The sequence below is a fragment of the Tetrao urogallus genome (genome assembly GCF_951394365.1).
Source record: "Tetrao urogallus genome assembly, chromosome: Z".
NCBI lineage: Eukaryota > Metazoa > Chordata > Aves > Galliformes > Phasianidae > Tetrao > Tetrao urogallus.
This window is the reverse complement of record NC_136816.1, coordinates 4,474,072-4,492,990: the sequence shown is the minus strand read 5'-3', so window position 1 is coordinate 4,492,990 and position 18,919 is coordinate 4,474,072. Positions and strand designations below refer to the sequence as shown.

General features: G+C 40.5%; 1 protein-coding gene across 1 annotated transcript in view; it reads right to left on the bottom strand.

Moving 5' to 3' along the window:
- The window catches only part of SUSD1 (sushi domain containing 1), a gene marked incomplete at both ends in the record, with an annotated part of 37,092 nt that extends 18,747 nt beyond the window's left edge, over positions 1–18,345 (bottom strand). Inside the window, 8 exons of the mRNA XM_079548146.1 lie at positions 1,125–1,219; positions 10,668–10,847; positions 12,704–12,883; positions 14,473–14,649; positions 15,403–15,555; positions 16,180–16,335; positions 16,940–17,053; positions 18,252–18,345. Coding sequence (XP_079404272.1) covers positions 1,125–1,219; positions 10,668–10,847; positions 12,704–12,883; positions 14,473–14,649; positions 15,403–15,555; positions 16,180–16,335; positions 16,940–17,053; positions 18,252–18,345 — 1,149 coding nt within the window. The remainder of the gene's footprint in view (positions 1–1,124; positions 1,220–10,667; positions 10,848–12,703; positions 12,884–14,472; positions 14,650–15,402; positions 15,556–16,179; positions 16,336–16,939; positions 17,054–18,251) is intronic.
- Between the last annotated feature and the right edge of the window lie 574 nt (positions 18,346–18,919).

Here is an 18,919-nt window from a genome sequence, read left to right as displayed (position 1 = left end):
ATATTTCTGCTGACATTCCCAGCACTGTGAAGTAAAATCTGGTATTTGTTTGAGGGGAAGGGATAGATAAAGCATATCTAGGCAGTCCAGTCCAGACAGCGTTTGGAACTTTACTGCATCTATGTGTTGTCCCGAGTTTTACCACTCTGAAATGTCCCACTGAGAGCAGATTTCAGGCAGCAGCAAATATACAGATCACATTACCTCAGAGATCCACAGTTCGCCAGTACCACAGGGTACAATGAAAAACATTTGCTTTGAACTATTAAGGTAATTTGGAACTTGTTTTTTTCCATCTCAGCGGTACTCAACGAAAGCACTCAAACTAAAACAGCACTGGTTTATAATGCAGCAGGAGAAAGGCTGTTTTCCAAAATTATCACCCTACCTTGAAATGCTTTTCTGCATTAATTTCCTCATCCTTTTTCATTTTTTATATTTTCATTCGTTTCAAAAAACGACCTCTCCTGATTTGTTTGTATTCCCAAAACATGAGAATTCTTGTTGCATCATTTTGGATTTGAATAATTATTGATTGAACGACTTGTTTTTAAGAATCTGTATTTTAGCTTTTATTCTTAGGTTTACAGGTGGCAAACAATAGTAATTATAAATGTTATTTTCAATTTCCAAGGAAAACAGTTCTAAGAATATTCAAATGATAACATGGTCAAATCTTTTGAGCAAGGTACAGCATATCTACCTACCTTGTGTTTCTGAAACAGGTTACATCCCACATCTACAAGTGATATGCTGCTTGCTTGAAATGTTTACATCACAGATAGGGACAGAGAGCAAACTGCAGTGTTTTCTATGTCAATGCTCTGCAATGGAATTCCACTAAAACACAAACTTGTGCTGAAATGGTTCCTGTAGTTTTAAGCAGGTATAAAGATGCTTTACAGGATCTGGATCCAACAGCTCTTAAGTCTTTCAACTAACATTAGGACAGGTATATGTTTCCTTCCTAGACCAGTCACGTTCAAGGTTCTGTGTGGCTCACTGGGAAGAGCGAGCCAAAAACTCAGCATATAAACAATACCCACTGAAGTGATCTCCAGTAATGACTCACAAAAATTAACTAGAACAAGGCTTCTCTCAGCCTCAAATACCACCCCACTTACTGTGTAAATTTTCTGCACTCCCAGTCTTCCAGTTCTCATTTGCCATTTCACACAAGTTTCATTGAATACGGTCAAATTACTGAACAATTCCTCCTCTGTGTGCAAAAACACAGAACAGAAATATTATTATTTCTCACACAGACCTTTATACATTTGGAGCAGCAGTTTATTTCTGCACTTTCCCAGTTCCTTTCACAAAGGGTAAATAAAACAAAGCAGGCAGAAATTGGGTGGCAAGCTCTGCCTTAAATGTGGAAGCTCCTAGAATCAAAATACAAGGTTAAGAGAAAAAGCGCATTCTGATCTAAATGGCTGCAAAGTCTTTAAACACAGAGACAACATCATGTAAAGTACCACGAATAAGGAGAACAAAAATACTTCATTAAGTTTGCATTTTAATGTAGAATAATTTTAATCCTAACAGCTTTTCAGATTAAGGCAATGGTACAGTTTCTTGTCTGCAAAGAACTAAGTCATTCAACCCATCTGACCTCTGGGTGACCAACCCAGATGAAAGAACAACTGATCAGAGAGATTCTGCCCTGCTTTGGTTGCTCCTCCTAGTCATAATACATTACACTCATACCATCTGTATGAATTCCTCATCAGAAACATTCATTAATTTGTGCTTGTACTAGTAGAAACAAAGAGCAAGAAACAATGCCCCAGTTCCACAACTAATGCCACCTGTTCTATATTCTCCTCGAACTTGGCTGCCAGCATCTGGATCTCATGAGATGCAGTGATCTGTCTTTTTATGCATGAGCCATTCACAAATGAACCTGAAGACTTTGTAGACCACTGAATCTCATGCATTAGAAATTGCATTAGACAGCAAACAAAAAAGTCTGTAAAGACTTAAAAGATCTGTTCACAAGTAAAAGGGGTACTGATAAGCCAACTTAAAAACAAACAAACTCTAGAAAACAAAACAACTTCTCTGAATACAACAATATGAATTTTAAGAAAGCTTCTGGAGAAAAGGTTTCTTTATCTGAATGAATGTCTTTGTTCACTGTTTGCTTGGGCTTTCTTTTTAACAAGCTATAATAAACAATTAAATGACACAGCCATACTAGCAACTTTTCAGACTTTCATTAGGTTAAAAGAAAAAAGTGCACATAATGAAATATGCAGCGAGTACAGCTGTAACAACCAACAGTAGAGTCCTCTGTGTCACCTGTGTTCATTTGGAAACTCAGAGTTGGTTCATGTCTCAGAGAAAAAGCATGGCCAGAATGATCTACTCATCCATTCTTTTTATAGTCAGTTCTCTCACTGCTGTCATCAGACACAGAGCAGTTGCCTTCACATGACAAGATAATCAAATATCCTCCCAGAGCTAAGAATACATCTCCTTCTGGACACAGTTTGCATTGACAGGGAAGGTATTTGATCCTCTCCTTGCCTTCACAAGCCTTCCAATACGTCACTGCAAAATACTGCCGTATTTTCTTATCAGATCTACTATATGAATAAGGTTGTACAAATCTAAGCTCATGCTGATTCTAAGCTAAGAAGCCCTTACTAGCTACTGAAAGCACAAAGTGGATTTATTGATAGCCTTGGTTGATTCTTCAGAAATATTCATGAAGAAGTTGGTGTAATGCCCTGGTGTAAAGGCAGGCTACTCCTCTGTACGTCCACTTCATTTCATGGGGGTCCTTCATTGCAAACAGACATTAATCTGTCACTGAAATAAATGAAAACAGAGATAAATTCCCCAATTTCCTGTACTGAAGCTGCTATTTATAACTGAAGTGTAACAGTTTAAGCGCTTAAGTACAACCTTTAATTTCTTAATTTTTTTTTAATTAAAGCTGCCATAAAACTATTTTCAAATAATGCCAAGAACATCTCCAAGTATCTAGCAAACAGATGCCTCACTCATTAGATCAGTTTTTCTACCCACTATCTCTTTTTAATACCCCCATTCCAGGCTGTCGTTAAATACCAAATTGCTGTTGAAAATTTCCTCTCCTGCAGAACAGAAGAAGAAGAAAACATGCATGCCATCCCCACAACAATTTCCTTACAGTTGGCTGTGTGATTCATTGCATTTAAATGTTTATTCCTATTATTTGTTTCACAGCAATGCCTAGAAATTTCAGGGTATTAATGCTGCTGCCCTAACACAGAATAAAAGAACACGTCCAGTTATTGTATTATTTTTTTTTTAAATCAAGCATTTTTTAAATGAAGCACTTAAATTCAGTAAATCACTTCTACTGAAAACTGCGTGGCAGTGATCACCCATTAGGGAGTATAGCAGGAGGAAAAACACTGATTTAGTGGAGGGTTTTAGGGGACTATGGTAAGGTTGCAGTTGGACTTGATCTTTAAGACTTTTTCAACCTGAGCAATTCTATGATTCTACGATTCTACATATATGCAAATGAAAATTCAAAACAAGAAGGGACTAAAAAAAACCAATCTCTGAAATTACTCAGCAAGACAGTAAAAAATTTACAGTGCAAGGTATTCAGGCAAGGAAACTTACCTTGTACAGTGGCCTCCTTGGAAGGAAGCAAACAGCATTAGTAGCACTTTTTTTTTTTTTTTTCTTTTCTGTAGCTACATCTGTCAGTACTGTCAAGAGTTCTGCACTTTTCCACAGGACAAGGCCACCATGCATTTATCATATGCCCATAGTATAGCTGGCATACTTTTCACATGCACTGAAAATTTCAACTTGTGATTGGCCAGTTAGGCCATTGGATGCCACTGTTGCTCAAATGGCATCCAGTTTACCTCCACAACATCCATCCCATCCCAAAGGAAAGGGTCCTAAAACAGCACACAAGTGGCTGGGCATCAGGGCAAGAGTGTGGAAAAAAACCCTGGGTAAGTCAGACACTGAAAGGTAAACCTGGAATAGGGCTGAAAGACACAACTAATACCTGGCTGACAGCTTCCAGGAAAGGCAGATGCTGGTCAACAGAACACAAGTGGGAGAACACAAAAAGCAAGCAACAGAGTGATTCAGCAGTGCAGCAAGCGCACAGAGGGAGAAATCAAGCTAGGAAAACTACAGAAACAGATTCTGAGAAAAAGAAGTGAAGGTCAGTGCCTTCTTTATTCCATTTTAAAAAGCTCTGCTAGGAAGAAGAGTTTATCTCTATGCTTGAGTGCACAGAAAAAAACCTTCATATTAATCACAGCCAGTATGTAAACATCTGCTCTGTCACGCTGACCTTCTGCAACCCAGTGCTGATGTCCTCAACCTCCATCAGTTCAGGTCCCAGCGCTCCACTTTATTTGCAGAATCTGAGCGAAACATAATAGGCAGACAATGTATGCCTGAACAGCCATTAAAATCACATGATGTCTTTCAGATATAGCTTCCATTAGTCCTCAGCTGAAAAAGCACTTGACTGCTACTGAGGTGAGCCTGAGATACATTTTACCAGAGAGGTACTCCTGAACTTGCTTGATAAAAAAAAAGGCATTTACCAGCATGCAATCAGAACCAGCTCCAACCTAGCATTCTGCCTTTTGCAGGTAGCTAAAGGGACATCCATATAGGCATGTGGATGCACAGGTTGTTTCTCACACTCACTCTGAATGTTGTTTTCCTTTTTTCAGATACTTTTCATTTTTAGCTGTGTGAAACCTGTGAAAGGTGCTGCAGATGCTGCCTGTTATTAACATGTATTACACACATGTTCAGACAAACAACACTTCAAAAGGGACTTTTGCTCAATCTGCTTCAAGGCACCTGTTCCACTGTGTACAGGCAAACTCATCTTCCATGGTACTTTTTGCAGATATACACAGAATTTATTCTAGAAAGAGATACCCTCAGCATCTGTACCTATCTTGAAAGGTAGCATGTTGTTTTTGAGAGGTTTGCTCATTCTTGCATCCAGTTTAATTAAGATTACAAATTTTAGCAGGTTTTCACCTTCTGCCATGAAGTTTACACAAAGAAAATCCACAAAAAACAGCAAGACTGTAGCCAGAGACAGCCATATAAGAAAGAGACAGATAGCTAATGATTTACTGCTTCTTTGGTCTAAAAATGTTACCAGAAAACAATCACATGCAGAGTATTTCATGTACTGATCAAGACTAACAAACACATAAAAGAGATACAGCTGTAAGTGTTTTTACAGTCGAAAGATGTATCACTCAATAGTGTGAGATTAGATGGGATTACCTGGACTGGGACTAGAAATTCACATTATCTACTCCACAGGTGAAAGAGGTTCTGTAGACTACTGTTTGCCATCAAAAGCTGGTTTCAAACAAAAGTCTAAACAGTTCTACTGAGCAAAAAGCTATAGTCCATTTATATTCTACTTTATTTACAGGCCGCTGGGCTGTGCATCGCTTTGATCTAAGGAGCAGCACCTCCCAAAACAGACTCCACCTGTGTTTTTCTAGGCAGTTAAAGAAATTATCTGATTGCCACACATCTGGATTTGACATATCCAATTAGCCCTTTGTAAGAACTCTGGCCAATCAGGTCCTGTTCATTGATGACTATAATTATTTTAATTGTTTGATGGGGTTCTTACTCCTACAGAACCATGTGTTTCAAATCAGTGCCTACAGATGTGAGTGACACCTTTTCTATTAAGATTGTATCTCCTGGCATGAATTACTTGCACATGGCTGGGAATAAAAATTAGGAGGAGAATGATATTTAAACCATTCGCTGATGTGCGGAAATTACTGACACTACCAACAGAGAGACATCCCAGCTGTCTTTCTGTATCATCTCTTTATTGTACAATTGAAAATGCAAGAACTGACATCTAGCTGGAGGGAAAATCAGCCAGTGAGAATAAGGATAAAACACAGGAGAAAAAGGGAAAGTGAAAGCAAACAAAAAACAACTCCAAATGAAAAAGTGAGCTACTAAAACATCACAGAAAAGGAAATTAGTACTTCCATATTGAAAAAAAACCTTGGAAAAAAGTGTGGAACAAGGTCAGGCTGGACTGGGCTCTGAGCACCTGACGGAGCTGTAGCCGTCTCTGTTCACTGCAGGAGAGGTGGACCAGATGGTCTTTAAGGGTCCCCTCCAACTCAAATGATTCTATAATTCTATGAAATCAGGAGTAAAATCTAAATGTGGAAAAACAGGGCAGGACCATCTTTTCAGCTGTAAAATAAAGATAATATCCATGCAACTGAGAGCGTTTAAAATACACAGGTATGGAAAATCTGTCATGCCTTCTCTGGACTGCTTCATTAAGCTGCTCTTCCTTCTACGCCTTCACAACTCTAAAGAAGCATTTATAAGAAATCAGCAAATATATGCCATCCCATAAGATTTTCAGTGTTGGCACGCAATAGACTTTTGGGACATAACCATATTCATAACATTCAAGTTTCAGAAGTCAAGATATGCAGCTAATCCCTATTTGTAGATTGGGAGCCACATCACAGAAGAACGAAACGTTCTGAAACATAAAATTAATCTTTAGACAAAGAGAGAATTCATAACGTATTGAGTAGGAAGCACTGTAAAAAAGAGTATGCACGTACGTGTAAAGTTAAGACACAAAAGAAACCAACATCAGGATCAGATACAATGCATGCTGGTATGAAAGAGGAGAAGCTCCATTTTAAGTTCCAGGTTCACAGTACGTTAGGACTGAATCACCTTTTCCCCTGAGCACAAAAGCCTACAAACCACTGACAGCCTGTACAGCCTGTCTCTACTCTGGGAGGTTCTCACAACCGATCATTAAAAAAATCTATGCTGTCAGACTTGGCAGTATGGGGAAAACAGGGGTCAAATTTCCCTTTTGACTACCAGCAGCTATTTCCTACTGCCTGAGTTTTGGAATGCTCTGCAAGGAATGTGCACCACCTTCCCACACAGGTCAGATCCATTCTTCTTACATGCTCGTTTATTTTTCCTTCCCATGCCCAGCAGCTGCTTCCATTGCAGAGACAATATTTCATTTAACACATCCAAAAAAGCTTTAGTAAATGCATTTCTAAAAATACAGTGAATGGGGATACTGGAAACTTATTTAAATACTGAGAAGCTATTATTTAATACAAACTTTTCTTTTCACTGGATAAAAATAAGGAAATTGGGTAAACTGACTTCCTTTCTTAGATCCCTTATTGTCACCAGCCACATCAACAGACGCTAAGCATAGAGTTACACTCAGAATACACTCACATAGAGATACACACAGCATAAGACAAGCATAGAGAAGGAATCTTCTGGGTCCAGAATAATGAGGAGCAGTTTGCAGATGACAGCAAGGTGGGAGGAAGAGTTGATCTGCCTGGGGGTAGGAAGGCCCTACACAGGGACATGGACAAGGCGGGAGTCAACCTTTTCTCCTGGGTAACAGCAATGGAACAAGAGGGAACGGCTGCAAGTTGAGCTAGGAGGAAGATCAGGTTAGATATTAGGAAAAATTTCTTCTCCATAAGAGTGGTTAGTCACTGGAATGGACTGCCCATGGATGTGGTGGAATCACTGTCCATGGAAGTGTGCAAGAAACACTTAGATGTGGTACTAAGGGGCATGGTTTAGTGGAGAAATATTGGTGGTAAGTGGATGGTTGGACTGGGTGATCTTGGAGGTCTTTCCCAGCCTTGGTGATTTGGTGATTCTATGATTCTATATGTGGCTGTAGCCAGAGCAAAGGCAAATTCTTACAGGAAGATCAGCTAATATGGGAAAACTCTCCATGACAGGGATATCTTTTTGGGGTAGGAAATAGGAAGAAGGGGAAGAGAGGACTCTGCAAACAGAATCAAGACAGCTTCAATAAGCAAAGGGACCATTTTCCTCAAAAATATCATAAACTTTGTCCAATTATCATACAAAAGTGCTGCAGACACTCTCTCTTCTGCACATGAACCCAGTTCACCGCAATTACTTTTAATTTGCCCTGCGTGTTCAAGAGGCAAGGTCTCAAAAGTTAGGTTGGATGTGTGGGTGTACGTATGAGCATATCCACACACATACAAGGAGGGGAAAAGTTTTTACATCACTGTCATAGTCCTTCCTGACATTTAATTAAGAAGCACTTGTATCCGAGCTTGCTAAAAGACAGAACCAACTCAATTTAATCTTTCATTTCAAATATGCTCCAACACCTCTCCCCATCCTTATCAAATAAAAGTTACCCCTAGAAACTTGGCAATGTCTTGGGACACACACTGCACACTGTGCCCTTTGCAAGTGCAGATTCAGGAGAAAACATCTCAGATATAACCAATCCTCACAGCTACAGTGAACCCACTCAACAAGAAAAAAAGAGTGGAAAGGACTGATTTTATGAATTTCCATTTAATAAAGAATGCAAACATACTATATGTAACACTTGGTGCTCATGCCTAGAACAATTGGTCTAGATGAGATAAACATTACTACCAAAACCAGCTCAGGCTTGACAATTTCTTCTCCAAAATTCATGACAAGCAGAAAACAAAGCTTCTTGTTGTAAACTACCTTCTATTCCACTGCTGCATGCTACAGCATGCTACTCCTACATCTCTTCCCTGAAACAAACTAAAATATTATTCCCACAAGAGTATCTTATTTTCCCTCTCAGTAGAAGATCCCAAATTTGCCAAGTAATTTCCTGTAACAAAAATAAATGTAACCACAGATTCCTGCTCCACAGAAGAAAAATAACCTTTTCCAGAACTAGCTGTACAGGATGTCCAGACTTATATATTCATCATGCTGGACAGTGAGTAATTAACTGCAGATAAGTTCTCTGATCTTCAGTCTCTTGAGTTCACATCAAGGGTTAGAAAAGAAAGACTGTACTTCAGCTGACTACTGCCAGATTTCATTGCTGATGGCTCATTCCAATCAGCATCTCTAAGTAAAATTAATTTTTAAAAGCAATTTTAAAAATATTTAAAGTAGATACTATGAAGTGTTCACAAACACAGACTCCAAGGATTTCAGTCAAAAAGGAATGCAAATAAAGGGCATTCCATCGCAGTGGCTGACTGAGACATTATTATTGGTCAATAGGAAAATGCTTGGGGGAATTCCTTAACTTTTTCCTTACTTCTAATGAGGTTTTCTAGAAAGTAGAAAAAGAGAAATGTTTTTCTTATTGTTATAACAGAATTTATTTGGGAATGCTGCATGATTTTCTTTCATTATAATGAGACAATACCGATTAATCAAGCACACCTTCAAGGTCATACACATCTGAGAGACACAATCATTGAAATTTTATCTCCCATTACTGCTAATGAATATTAAAAACATACTACCAGTGGTTGAAAACCTTTGTATTAATTTCTCATTCATAATTTCTGTTTCAGATGAGCCTAGGCTAGTTATTTTATTAAAAAAAAAACAACAAAGGCTTTCCATTCCGCTTGTTCATACCTACAACCTTTTTTTGCTGTCTAACCTAACAGCTAGAGCTGGAGTCCACCCTACTGGCTCCCACAAAGCCCCTGCTGAAATTCAGAGTGCACTGCAGATTTGGGCCCTTCAAAGCTTCACAGTGCTGGAAGTACCTCTTGGCATCACAGAATCTTATCCACCTGATTAACCTACCCAGTCCACACAGTGCTCCCTTCAAAACCAATCCATAAACCAGAACCATGCAAATTGTCCAAATCAAATGCAAACTGTGAATTCTAAGCAATAGCCATTCCATTTTCCACCAGGGCACTATAAAAAGTGAGGGAACTGTTTTTCTGTGTGCTGATTTTATGTGATGTCACATGGTTCACATCCCCAGTGAATGCCCAAGACATCAGGTGAGGCAACAGAGGTATCAAGTGGCAGTGCTTTGTAAAGGTTTGGTCTGTGAAGTAGCAACAGTCGAAGGCACACTTCCAGTCCTTCTGGAAAACATGTTGAGGAAATAAAGCTAGAGCAGCATTGTCATCTGCAAAAGACAGCACTGCTACTTAGAAAGAAGAGCTGGACTGTCACAAAGATACCACACGACCCTGCTTTCCACACAGAGAGCAACACTTGAGGAGCACAACTGCCAAACACCTGCTAATTCTTAACTGTTACTAAAATGTCATTACGTCCTGTTTCCAAGACCGTGTAATACAGACAGCACCTTCCTCACAAATCTCCTTTCTCAGCACTCATTCTTTTGAAAGAAAATCCTCTTCAACTAAAATTCAGAGAAACAGATCTGGCTGAAAAGACAACCCCAAACCAAATTTATTCCGGGTACTAGGGGGGGAAGAAGAGAAAGGACCTCTGAATTCCACCAGCTCTACTGTAATGTCCACTGCAACGACAGTATCAGGCCCACAGCAGAGCAGTATTAAATCCCACCTTCTCTACTGTTTCCTGTCTTTAATGCTGAGGACCTTAGTTGTGTTAGTCCCTTCCTGTTTGAAATAAAAAGCAAGGCAGCTACATAAAGATCTAACTATGAAACTCCACTAGAAACTGCTGTATGTTTAACATTGTCTTTCTTGGCTTCCATCAGAGAGTACTACCATGTTCTATGTATGGCAAATTACAAAGGGATTTCTTGCCTTCCATCAACCCTACCTCAGGAACAGGAATTAGGAACTATTTAAATAGCACACCCCACAGGAATTTCCTACAGTAATATTTACTTTTGCATATGTATGTAATTCTCTCCCACTTCTGGTCCAGCGTGCATTCTGAAAAATTCCTCTCTCCATTGAAATAATATCCTTCTTTACACTTATAGAACACTCTGCTCAGTAGAGTGGTAGAATTGTCCCAGAATATTTCTGTGTGTGGAATAAGCAAAGGTTTGCCACAATCTATTTCTGGAACAGAAAAAAAAAACACATGATAACAAAGCCTACAAATGGAAACAGGCAAGGCGTGTCAAAGAGTTTAAGCAAAAGATGTGAATCACCCCAGCAAATAACACTTCACTTTTTTTTTTTATTATTTCCTAGTGATTTCTACTAGTCAGGTTAGATTTCTAGAACCTGGAATTTCATGACTGAGAAGTTTCTAGAAGAATGAAACATTTATTCTTCAAGACGAATCATAACATAAAACAGCATCCTGTTTAGAAATGGAGAACAATGCAAATTTTTAGTAACTAAGAAACTCTATAGAACTTAACCACTTAAGAAACTTTAGAAACTCTTATCCACCACAAGTTATTTATTTCTCACCATACCCATCACTAGCAACAACAGAGCTGAAGAATTACAGATGGTCCAAAAAATTAATAGCAATAACAGGGTTACGCCCCCTGCCAGTGGACTTAATTTGAACTGTGTAGAAAGGCAGAAGCTGCCCTTAATCAAGGACAAGTAGAAACTATTTACTGGGGAGAAAATTAATGAATTATTCAGACTTCTAAAGAGGTAACTGGAAATATATGGTGGTGAACTTAAAAATTAATTCATCTACTCGACTGTTTTCAGGAGTTTCATAATTAAAATAGGGAGCTGCAAGAACAAAGAGCACCGAATCAATGGAATACAATTATTTGGGGTTAAAATTCCATTTCTGACTAATAAACATGAATCCCCACTTTTGCATTTTCTTTTTGAAACACAAGCAGTGAAAAAATTAAAGATCTTACCTTCACAATAACTTAAATGCAGAAAACAAGTGCTTTTAAACTGCTTAATCCTATGTGATTCAAAAATTCTACTCAGTTAATTGTATGAATTGCAGTGTGGAATACATCCACCTCTAATATGCCAACATGTATGAACGTATGCATCTGTTACAAAACAACTGGAAGATTTAGAATAGCTGGTTTGCATGCAAAGAATATGTTTAACTTACATAAGGGCAGTATGTGATGAGGGGCAAAAAATGGGACCCCTCCATAACTACAGCTATCTGCACACAGCCATCCAGTAATGAGATTGAAAGGCAGAGATGCAGAAATACACACATGTGTAAGATGGAACACCTTCAGTTAAGGTTGGTAACCCTGGACAAGAATATTAAGAAAGATTTTAATAGCAGGGAGACTACGATTGCAATGAAGAGAAAACCTGGCTTTGCTGGATTGAGCTGACGCGACATTAATTGGTTGTAAATGAGTGAGTAAAATTGTGCCAGTGAAAAAACTGACTAAAGACTGTACTTACCCACATTTCAGGGGGTTAAAGCACATTTTTTAGTGTACCCTTATGTTTCCTCTTAACAAGGAACTTGGTAGACTACATTCTTCAAACCATAACAAAATGATTTATGATTCTGATCAAATAACACTGCAAGATTAAGCAATCACAGCTAGCAACTGGAAGGTATCTGAACATGGAATTCTAAGGGAAGGCAAACAGCTAGTGATGGTTCAATTTCTGAGTAGGGGCTTCAACCGTGGGTTAGATTCTAAGCTAGCAGCAATTTTGGGTGAATTATCATCTCATGGAGATCCCAAAGTCTAACATGCAAAAAATACTGAGAAGATACCTTCCTCCATTATAAGAGTAATTTTTAAAAATGTATTGCAACTTCATTAGCAACATAGGAAAAAGAAACTGCTTTAACTATGGCTGTTGTTCTGTGATTGCACTTCGTCTTCCAGAAAACTGTGTAAACCACATCCCCGCATGAAGCTGTCTCTAACTGATGACTGCATGGTTGCTTTATAGAGCTGTCTGAAACAGTATCTACTCTTATTGACCTGGAGGCAGATTTGATTTACCTTTGCACACCAAATCAGCACCATCCCACTGCCCTTTGGCATTGCACGCTGCAGTCTGATTGCCACTTGCAATAAAGTAACCATGAACACAATTGTAAGTAACTTCACTTCCATACGTGGTCCCGCTTAGAGAGGCTTGACGTGCATTTAAGATAGAAGGTGGAACTCCACAATCCACACCTATTGATAGAAAGGAAGAGGAAAATCAACTGTTAGTCAACAGCAGAAGTCAGGATGGCTGCATTCCATTTGTCAGTTTGTTTCATCACTATCAACTCTCTTCTCCTGCAGTTGTCCAGCTCTCCCTCGGTTCCCCACTGACATCCTCCTGAAACTGACAGAGCTGTATCTACTCCAGACCTTCCAAACAAAGCGAGTTATGTCTGCCTCACCTTCATCTGGCCAGCACCAATGGCCAGTACCAATGGCCAGTGTAATCGTCACATGAAATAAATGCCTAAATTACCATAGGAAGGAAGATAAAAGACAAACTTGTTGATTTTGCTGATTGAGAAGACATTACATCTGGCCAGGAGAAAGTCTTCAGTAAGCAATAATGAAAACCCATCGAGGAAATTGCTAGAGCTTAATAATTATTTAAAGGTGCTTTTACAGATATATAATTAAAATAATAATAATAATGACAATTAAAAATGAGAGAATCATGTCGGATTCAGAAAAGGAGAAATCTTGCTTGAAATCCAGGAAAAGACCTCGCAGTGCAAAGGGGAAATACTTCATTCCAACTCATGGGCTTTATGTGTGTTACTCCAGCTATTGGAGGTGCTCAGAAACTTCAGCCTGATCTCCTGTTTGACTGCAGAAATTCAAAACATCATGTGACAGAAACATCACTGAAAAGTACTACTGAAAAAAAGTATCAATAATTCAGAAGAGCTGCACTCCACAAGTTTTCTTTCAGAAAGCTTCTATGACATCAAGCACTTCCTTTTAATTTTTTAATTCATGTTCTTATTTCAGGGGAAAAAAGGCCAAAATATTACTTAAATTCCTTTATTTTCAATGTTCATGTATTTTATTACTCAGGAATAACTGCTACTAATAATCTAGACACCTGTACGCAGCGGCATTTCAACAAGATGGTTGATAACAATACTAAAGTAAATTGAGCTCTTAAAGAAGTTCAGGGAAAACTTCACATTTGAGAGATCTGGAAGTGTTGGCTAACACAAAAGCTCCCAGCATCATGAAGGCTATCTGGAGATAAGGGGTGGTATGAAGTCTCTTTTGCAACTTTCAGACGAAGTCTCAAAAGCTATCTGAGAAATTGGGTCTTTGCTTATGAGGTCACTGTTTGTATTTTTTTTTTTTTTTTTTTTTTTTTCAAATTCCATGGCCTTTCCCAGTACAGCAAAGTAGAGGTTTTCTAGACAGACACTGACATAAGAACACACTGCAGCATCTCTAAAAGTGTAAAGACCAGTACTGAAGATGTCATTATAAAAACAAGAAGTAATGTAATTTTGTTATATAATTACTAAAAAATAAGGCTGCTCTTGCAAAAAACCTTTATAAAGAATCCTGACAGAAATAGGAATTTACTATTCATGCTACATATGGCATACTGATTTTGAAGTAGATTCAAATTCACAAACACCAAAACAGCTACGATAGCCTGTCCTTTTTTTCTCTTTTTTTTTTTTTTCTTCTTTTAAGTCTACTACATTTCACCCAACACACTTCACCATCCATTTAAATCCTTAGCAGAGAATTCAAGAAGCATATAGAACTACAAAAACTCACTCTACCTTTACAGCTCAAAGTGGCAGGCTCCCAGGCTCTGTCTGCAGTGCAGTACGAGGACTTTCCCTCACTGCTGTAAAACCCTTCTTCACATTCGTAGTGAACCGTGCTTCCTGGTACCAGGCTGTAGTTCCCCACAATGTAGCCATGCTTCATTTCGGGAGGAGAGCCACACCTAATTTCTGCAAAAGATTGGGACAGAAGCTTTCACAGCACAAAAAACACAGCACATAACAAAACAAAGTGGAGCACTTCATCTGGGTACACTGGGCAAACCAGGCTGAGAGTTTCACCAATGGTTCTTGCAACAACAGGGAAAGGTTGCCAAGGCAGCTCCTACCTGTAGCACTGCTATAGCCCTTTGCATCTATTAAATCCACCCCAGGGAAGAAAGGAGGTGGAACAGTTTCAAATTGAAAGGCTGTTTCCTCTCTTCCCCCTCCCAGTAATATAAGCAGATCAGTTCAATCTGAGAGGTGGCATAGTGTGCAACAGACGAGTAAACAATTGCTTTTTCATTCCTCTCTCCAGGCTTGTTTTACTCACTTGACCTTTCCCACCAGCCATTTACCCCTTCTTCCCTTCTCTGCAAGCAGTGTGATCACACTGGCAAATGGTTATGCCATATTTCTTCCCTATTTAGAAACTAACTACATCATCTTTATAGCATTACTACAGCTTCTATGGTGCTGCACATCTGATCTGCTGCTGAGAGTCTGTAGCAATCACATCCCATGCTGACACTAACATCCAGGCATCACAGGAACAAGTTGAACCCAAGGGGAAAAAACATCACTCAGCAGATTGAGCCCATGGAGAGAGCTTCCGTCTGCTGACTGAGAAGCACAGGTTGCAGCAGGTGACACTACATCAGGAAAGGTCTGATTTTATTTATAAGCTGTTTGCTTACACAAACAGCATCCAAAGGCTCTCACCTTTACACAAAGTGCTGCTCACATTTGGATGAAAAGAACGCTCTCCATTTTCTAATTTATAACCATCATTGCAGTAACATTCATAGCTTCCTTCAGTATTGACGCACCTTGCATTGTAACCACACAGCCCAGGCTCTTCACATTCATCTATATCTAAAAATTCAGAGAAAAAATACATGCACTTCATATCAGATTTTTCTTTTTTAATGAATCACCATAGGAATCGAGCTTAAAACAAACACATACTTCCCTGGAAGGTTCTACATATCTTTTGTTGGCTCTTCTTGGAAACAAAAGACCTTACCACGCCTGGCACCCAAGCATCTGGGAGGAGACTCAGAATTCCACGGTTAGCTGAACTTAAGTTGATTTCTGATCGATTTCACCTGACAAATAGTTTCTGATGCATTTCCTGCTACAGCAATCCCACAGAAATCCCATTTCAGTAGATACCTTAGTAACAAGTTCATACACGCAACAAGGAACCGAATAACATCCCACATTAAACAAAAATATGACATTTCAGAGGGAAAGATAAGCATCATATTTTCTTACATTTATGTATGTTCTTTTCTGGGGTGCTCATTTCTTGAGTGGGATTTTGCAGCAACAATTTATAATAGCAGAGTAAAAAATGAAAAATTGAACTAATTTATAGCTATTAGAGTTTATGTGTCAGAGAAGTGCATGACACAGCAGAAAGTGGTCTGATACAGCTTCAGGTAGTAAGCTCTATGGGGATAAGAAAGACTTTTGCAATAAAATTCCTGTGCCTACCTGTACAGTTGGTGCCATCGTTGGGAATAAATGTCTTGTTGTTGTTAGAGGCCCGGAATCCATCCAGGCAAACGCAGTAAAAACTTCCATATGTGTTGTGACACAGAGTGTGATTTCCACAGATCTTGCTGGCTCCTATCTGGCACTCGTCTTTATCTAAAAGCAAGTTTACAAACATCAGAGAGAGATTAGAAATTAGAATATCACCTGCACCTCCTTCCTGGAGTGGAGACCAGAGGTGAAGGACCTCCCTCTAACCAGTGGTAACCTCTTGTACCCACTCAGACACAGGATTTGACATCACCCTCTATTGATTTGTTGTGTGAGATTGTACCAGAAGGGCGTTATCAACCATACTTATAAAAACCATGGCACATTTCTCATAGAAAACATTGACACATAATAAATCTATGTCTTTTTTCACACTGTTATTAAGAATAGGCTTTTGGCTTACAAAACTTAGTTTTAATTACCCACTATCCTGAGACAACAGGAAAAAAGTCAGTGAAGAATGCTGATTTTATTGTATAGTCTAGCTCTCAGTTCAAGAATACATATGTTGAAAGGAATACTGAAGTCAAACTGAATGCTTTTTTATTTTATTTTATTTTTTTGCTGGAGATCTGATAAAAAATATGAAGTAAACCACTCCACAAAATGACACAGGCCTTACCATATTTTGAGGAATTCAGTAAGATTATCCAAAAAGGGCATTTTAGGGCTTTAAATAGTTTCTTGTCATTTTACTGACACAGCCTACCTTGGCAGTGGGTTCTTCCATTGCCCACAAATCCATAGTTACAGATACAGGCACTTTTTCCTTCAATTTGGTGACACGTAGCATGAACATGGCAGGCTGCACAGACATTTGAAACTGACCAGAACAAAAAGAAAAAAAAAATTACTTTAAAAACAAAAATAACAGCTATAAAACTGGTCTGCAATGGGTAACTAGAACACTATTTAACTGTAAATAAAATCCATCCAGATTCTGGAACACAGAATAAAATCCCATATCCTCCTAATTCATTTTCATACTTGAAGGAAAACCATAGAAAAAAAGGATTAAACAACTAACTGCAACAGTTTTCTTCACCCACCTCTTCCTGGACAGCAAGCCTGCTGTATTTCCATGGCGGCCATGCCAGCTACTCATTTTGTTTCTATTATTTACTCACAGAAGCACGGAACAGAATCATAGAATATTAGGGTTGGAAAAGACCACTGAGATCACTAAGCCCAATTACCAGCCTACCCCACCATGCCCACTAGCCCCGTCCCTCAGTGTGCCTGGGCTCTGTCAGACTGGTGGTATCGTACACTATCAACACATACATGGCATGAAAGGCATTCATAAAAACGACTGTACACAACCTAACATAGTGTCATTTGATAGGGATATATAAACTAAAATAACATACAAAACTAGTCACTTGCAGTCACGCTTTTGGGGCATTTTGTGCCTTTCTCTCTCCTACTTGCCACTTAGTCTCTCTACCTTCAGGCACACACGGGCCTTCCGAGCAACCAGTCCCAGAACGGACGGCTGAATGCAGAGCCTGGCCACACACAGCGCGCAGCGTGACGCCGCCGCAGCGGTGCCACCTTCTCACCTTCCTACAGCGAGCAGGGCTGATAGGGACGCTGTGGTACTTAAAAAATGCAGATCTTACCGCACGCGTTACAAAATTCTGTGTGTTTCTACACGGTTTCCAAATACATGCCGCACGGCAGAAGGCAGCTGACGACGCCAGCTAGCCCCTGTGCCCCAATCTCTGGTGTGCTCACCGGAGATTTCCCCACGGCGAACGGAAATCGCGGGGAGCACCACGGCTCCCACCCCAACGCCACCGCTTTCTTGCACGTTTTTGTGCAAAACTCTTTCAGCACCGATTACAAAACCGAACTTAGAAGCCGCCACGGGTGCGAGCTCTCTGAGGCCGCCTCTATCTTCCGATCAGAGATGGGAGCACCCTCCTCAGAATGGTGCGCTCCCACCGCCGTTGCCCACCAGCCGTGCTCCCCTTCCCCTCTGTAGCCCCCCGCTCTCTCTGGAGCCGGGCCGCACTCACCCTCCAGCCCCGCACCCGGCGGTAGCACCAGCACCAGCACCAGCACCAGCAGTAGCGGCGGCGGCCCCAGGGCCCGGCCGCGCCCCGCACTCATGTCCCCGCCGCCTTCACGCCCCTCGCTGCCGCGCGGCCCCGTCGCCTCCGCATCCCCCCGCGGCGCGGAGGGAGAGAGCGGCTGCTCCCGGCCGAGAACGCCGCACTGTGCCGAGCGCCTGCCCCCGACCCTTATCGCTTGCCCCTAGCCAAGCCCCTTTCGTCCCTCCAACGAAGAGCCCTTGCCCGCAAAACCCTCTTCTTCCCCCTCCCCCCCCTTCCCTGGCACAACCCCTTCCTTCCCCCAGGACACCGCCTCTGCCCCAGCCGGGGCGGGTGGCAGCGCTGATAAGGGCTGCCGCGCTATGCAGCGGCCGGCTTGCGGCGCAGGGGCGGCACGCAGAGGAGATTATTTATGAGTACTGGGAAACGGGGAAGGACGGCGGGAAGATCGCCCCTCACGCGACATGCATCCTGCCGGCACCCCGTGCCTGCTGGGGAACCTCTCCCCCTGCTGCAAGCTGCACTGGGAGATCACACACAGGATATGGAGGGCCTTGTGTCCCTTAGTACCTAGGACTGCTAGAAGAGCACCTTAAGCTCTACAGATTCATGTGAATTATGTGTCTGTGCTT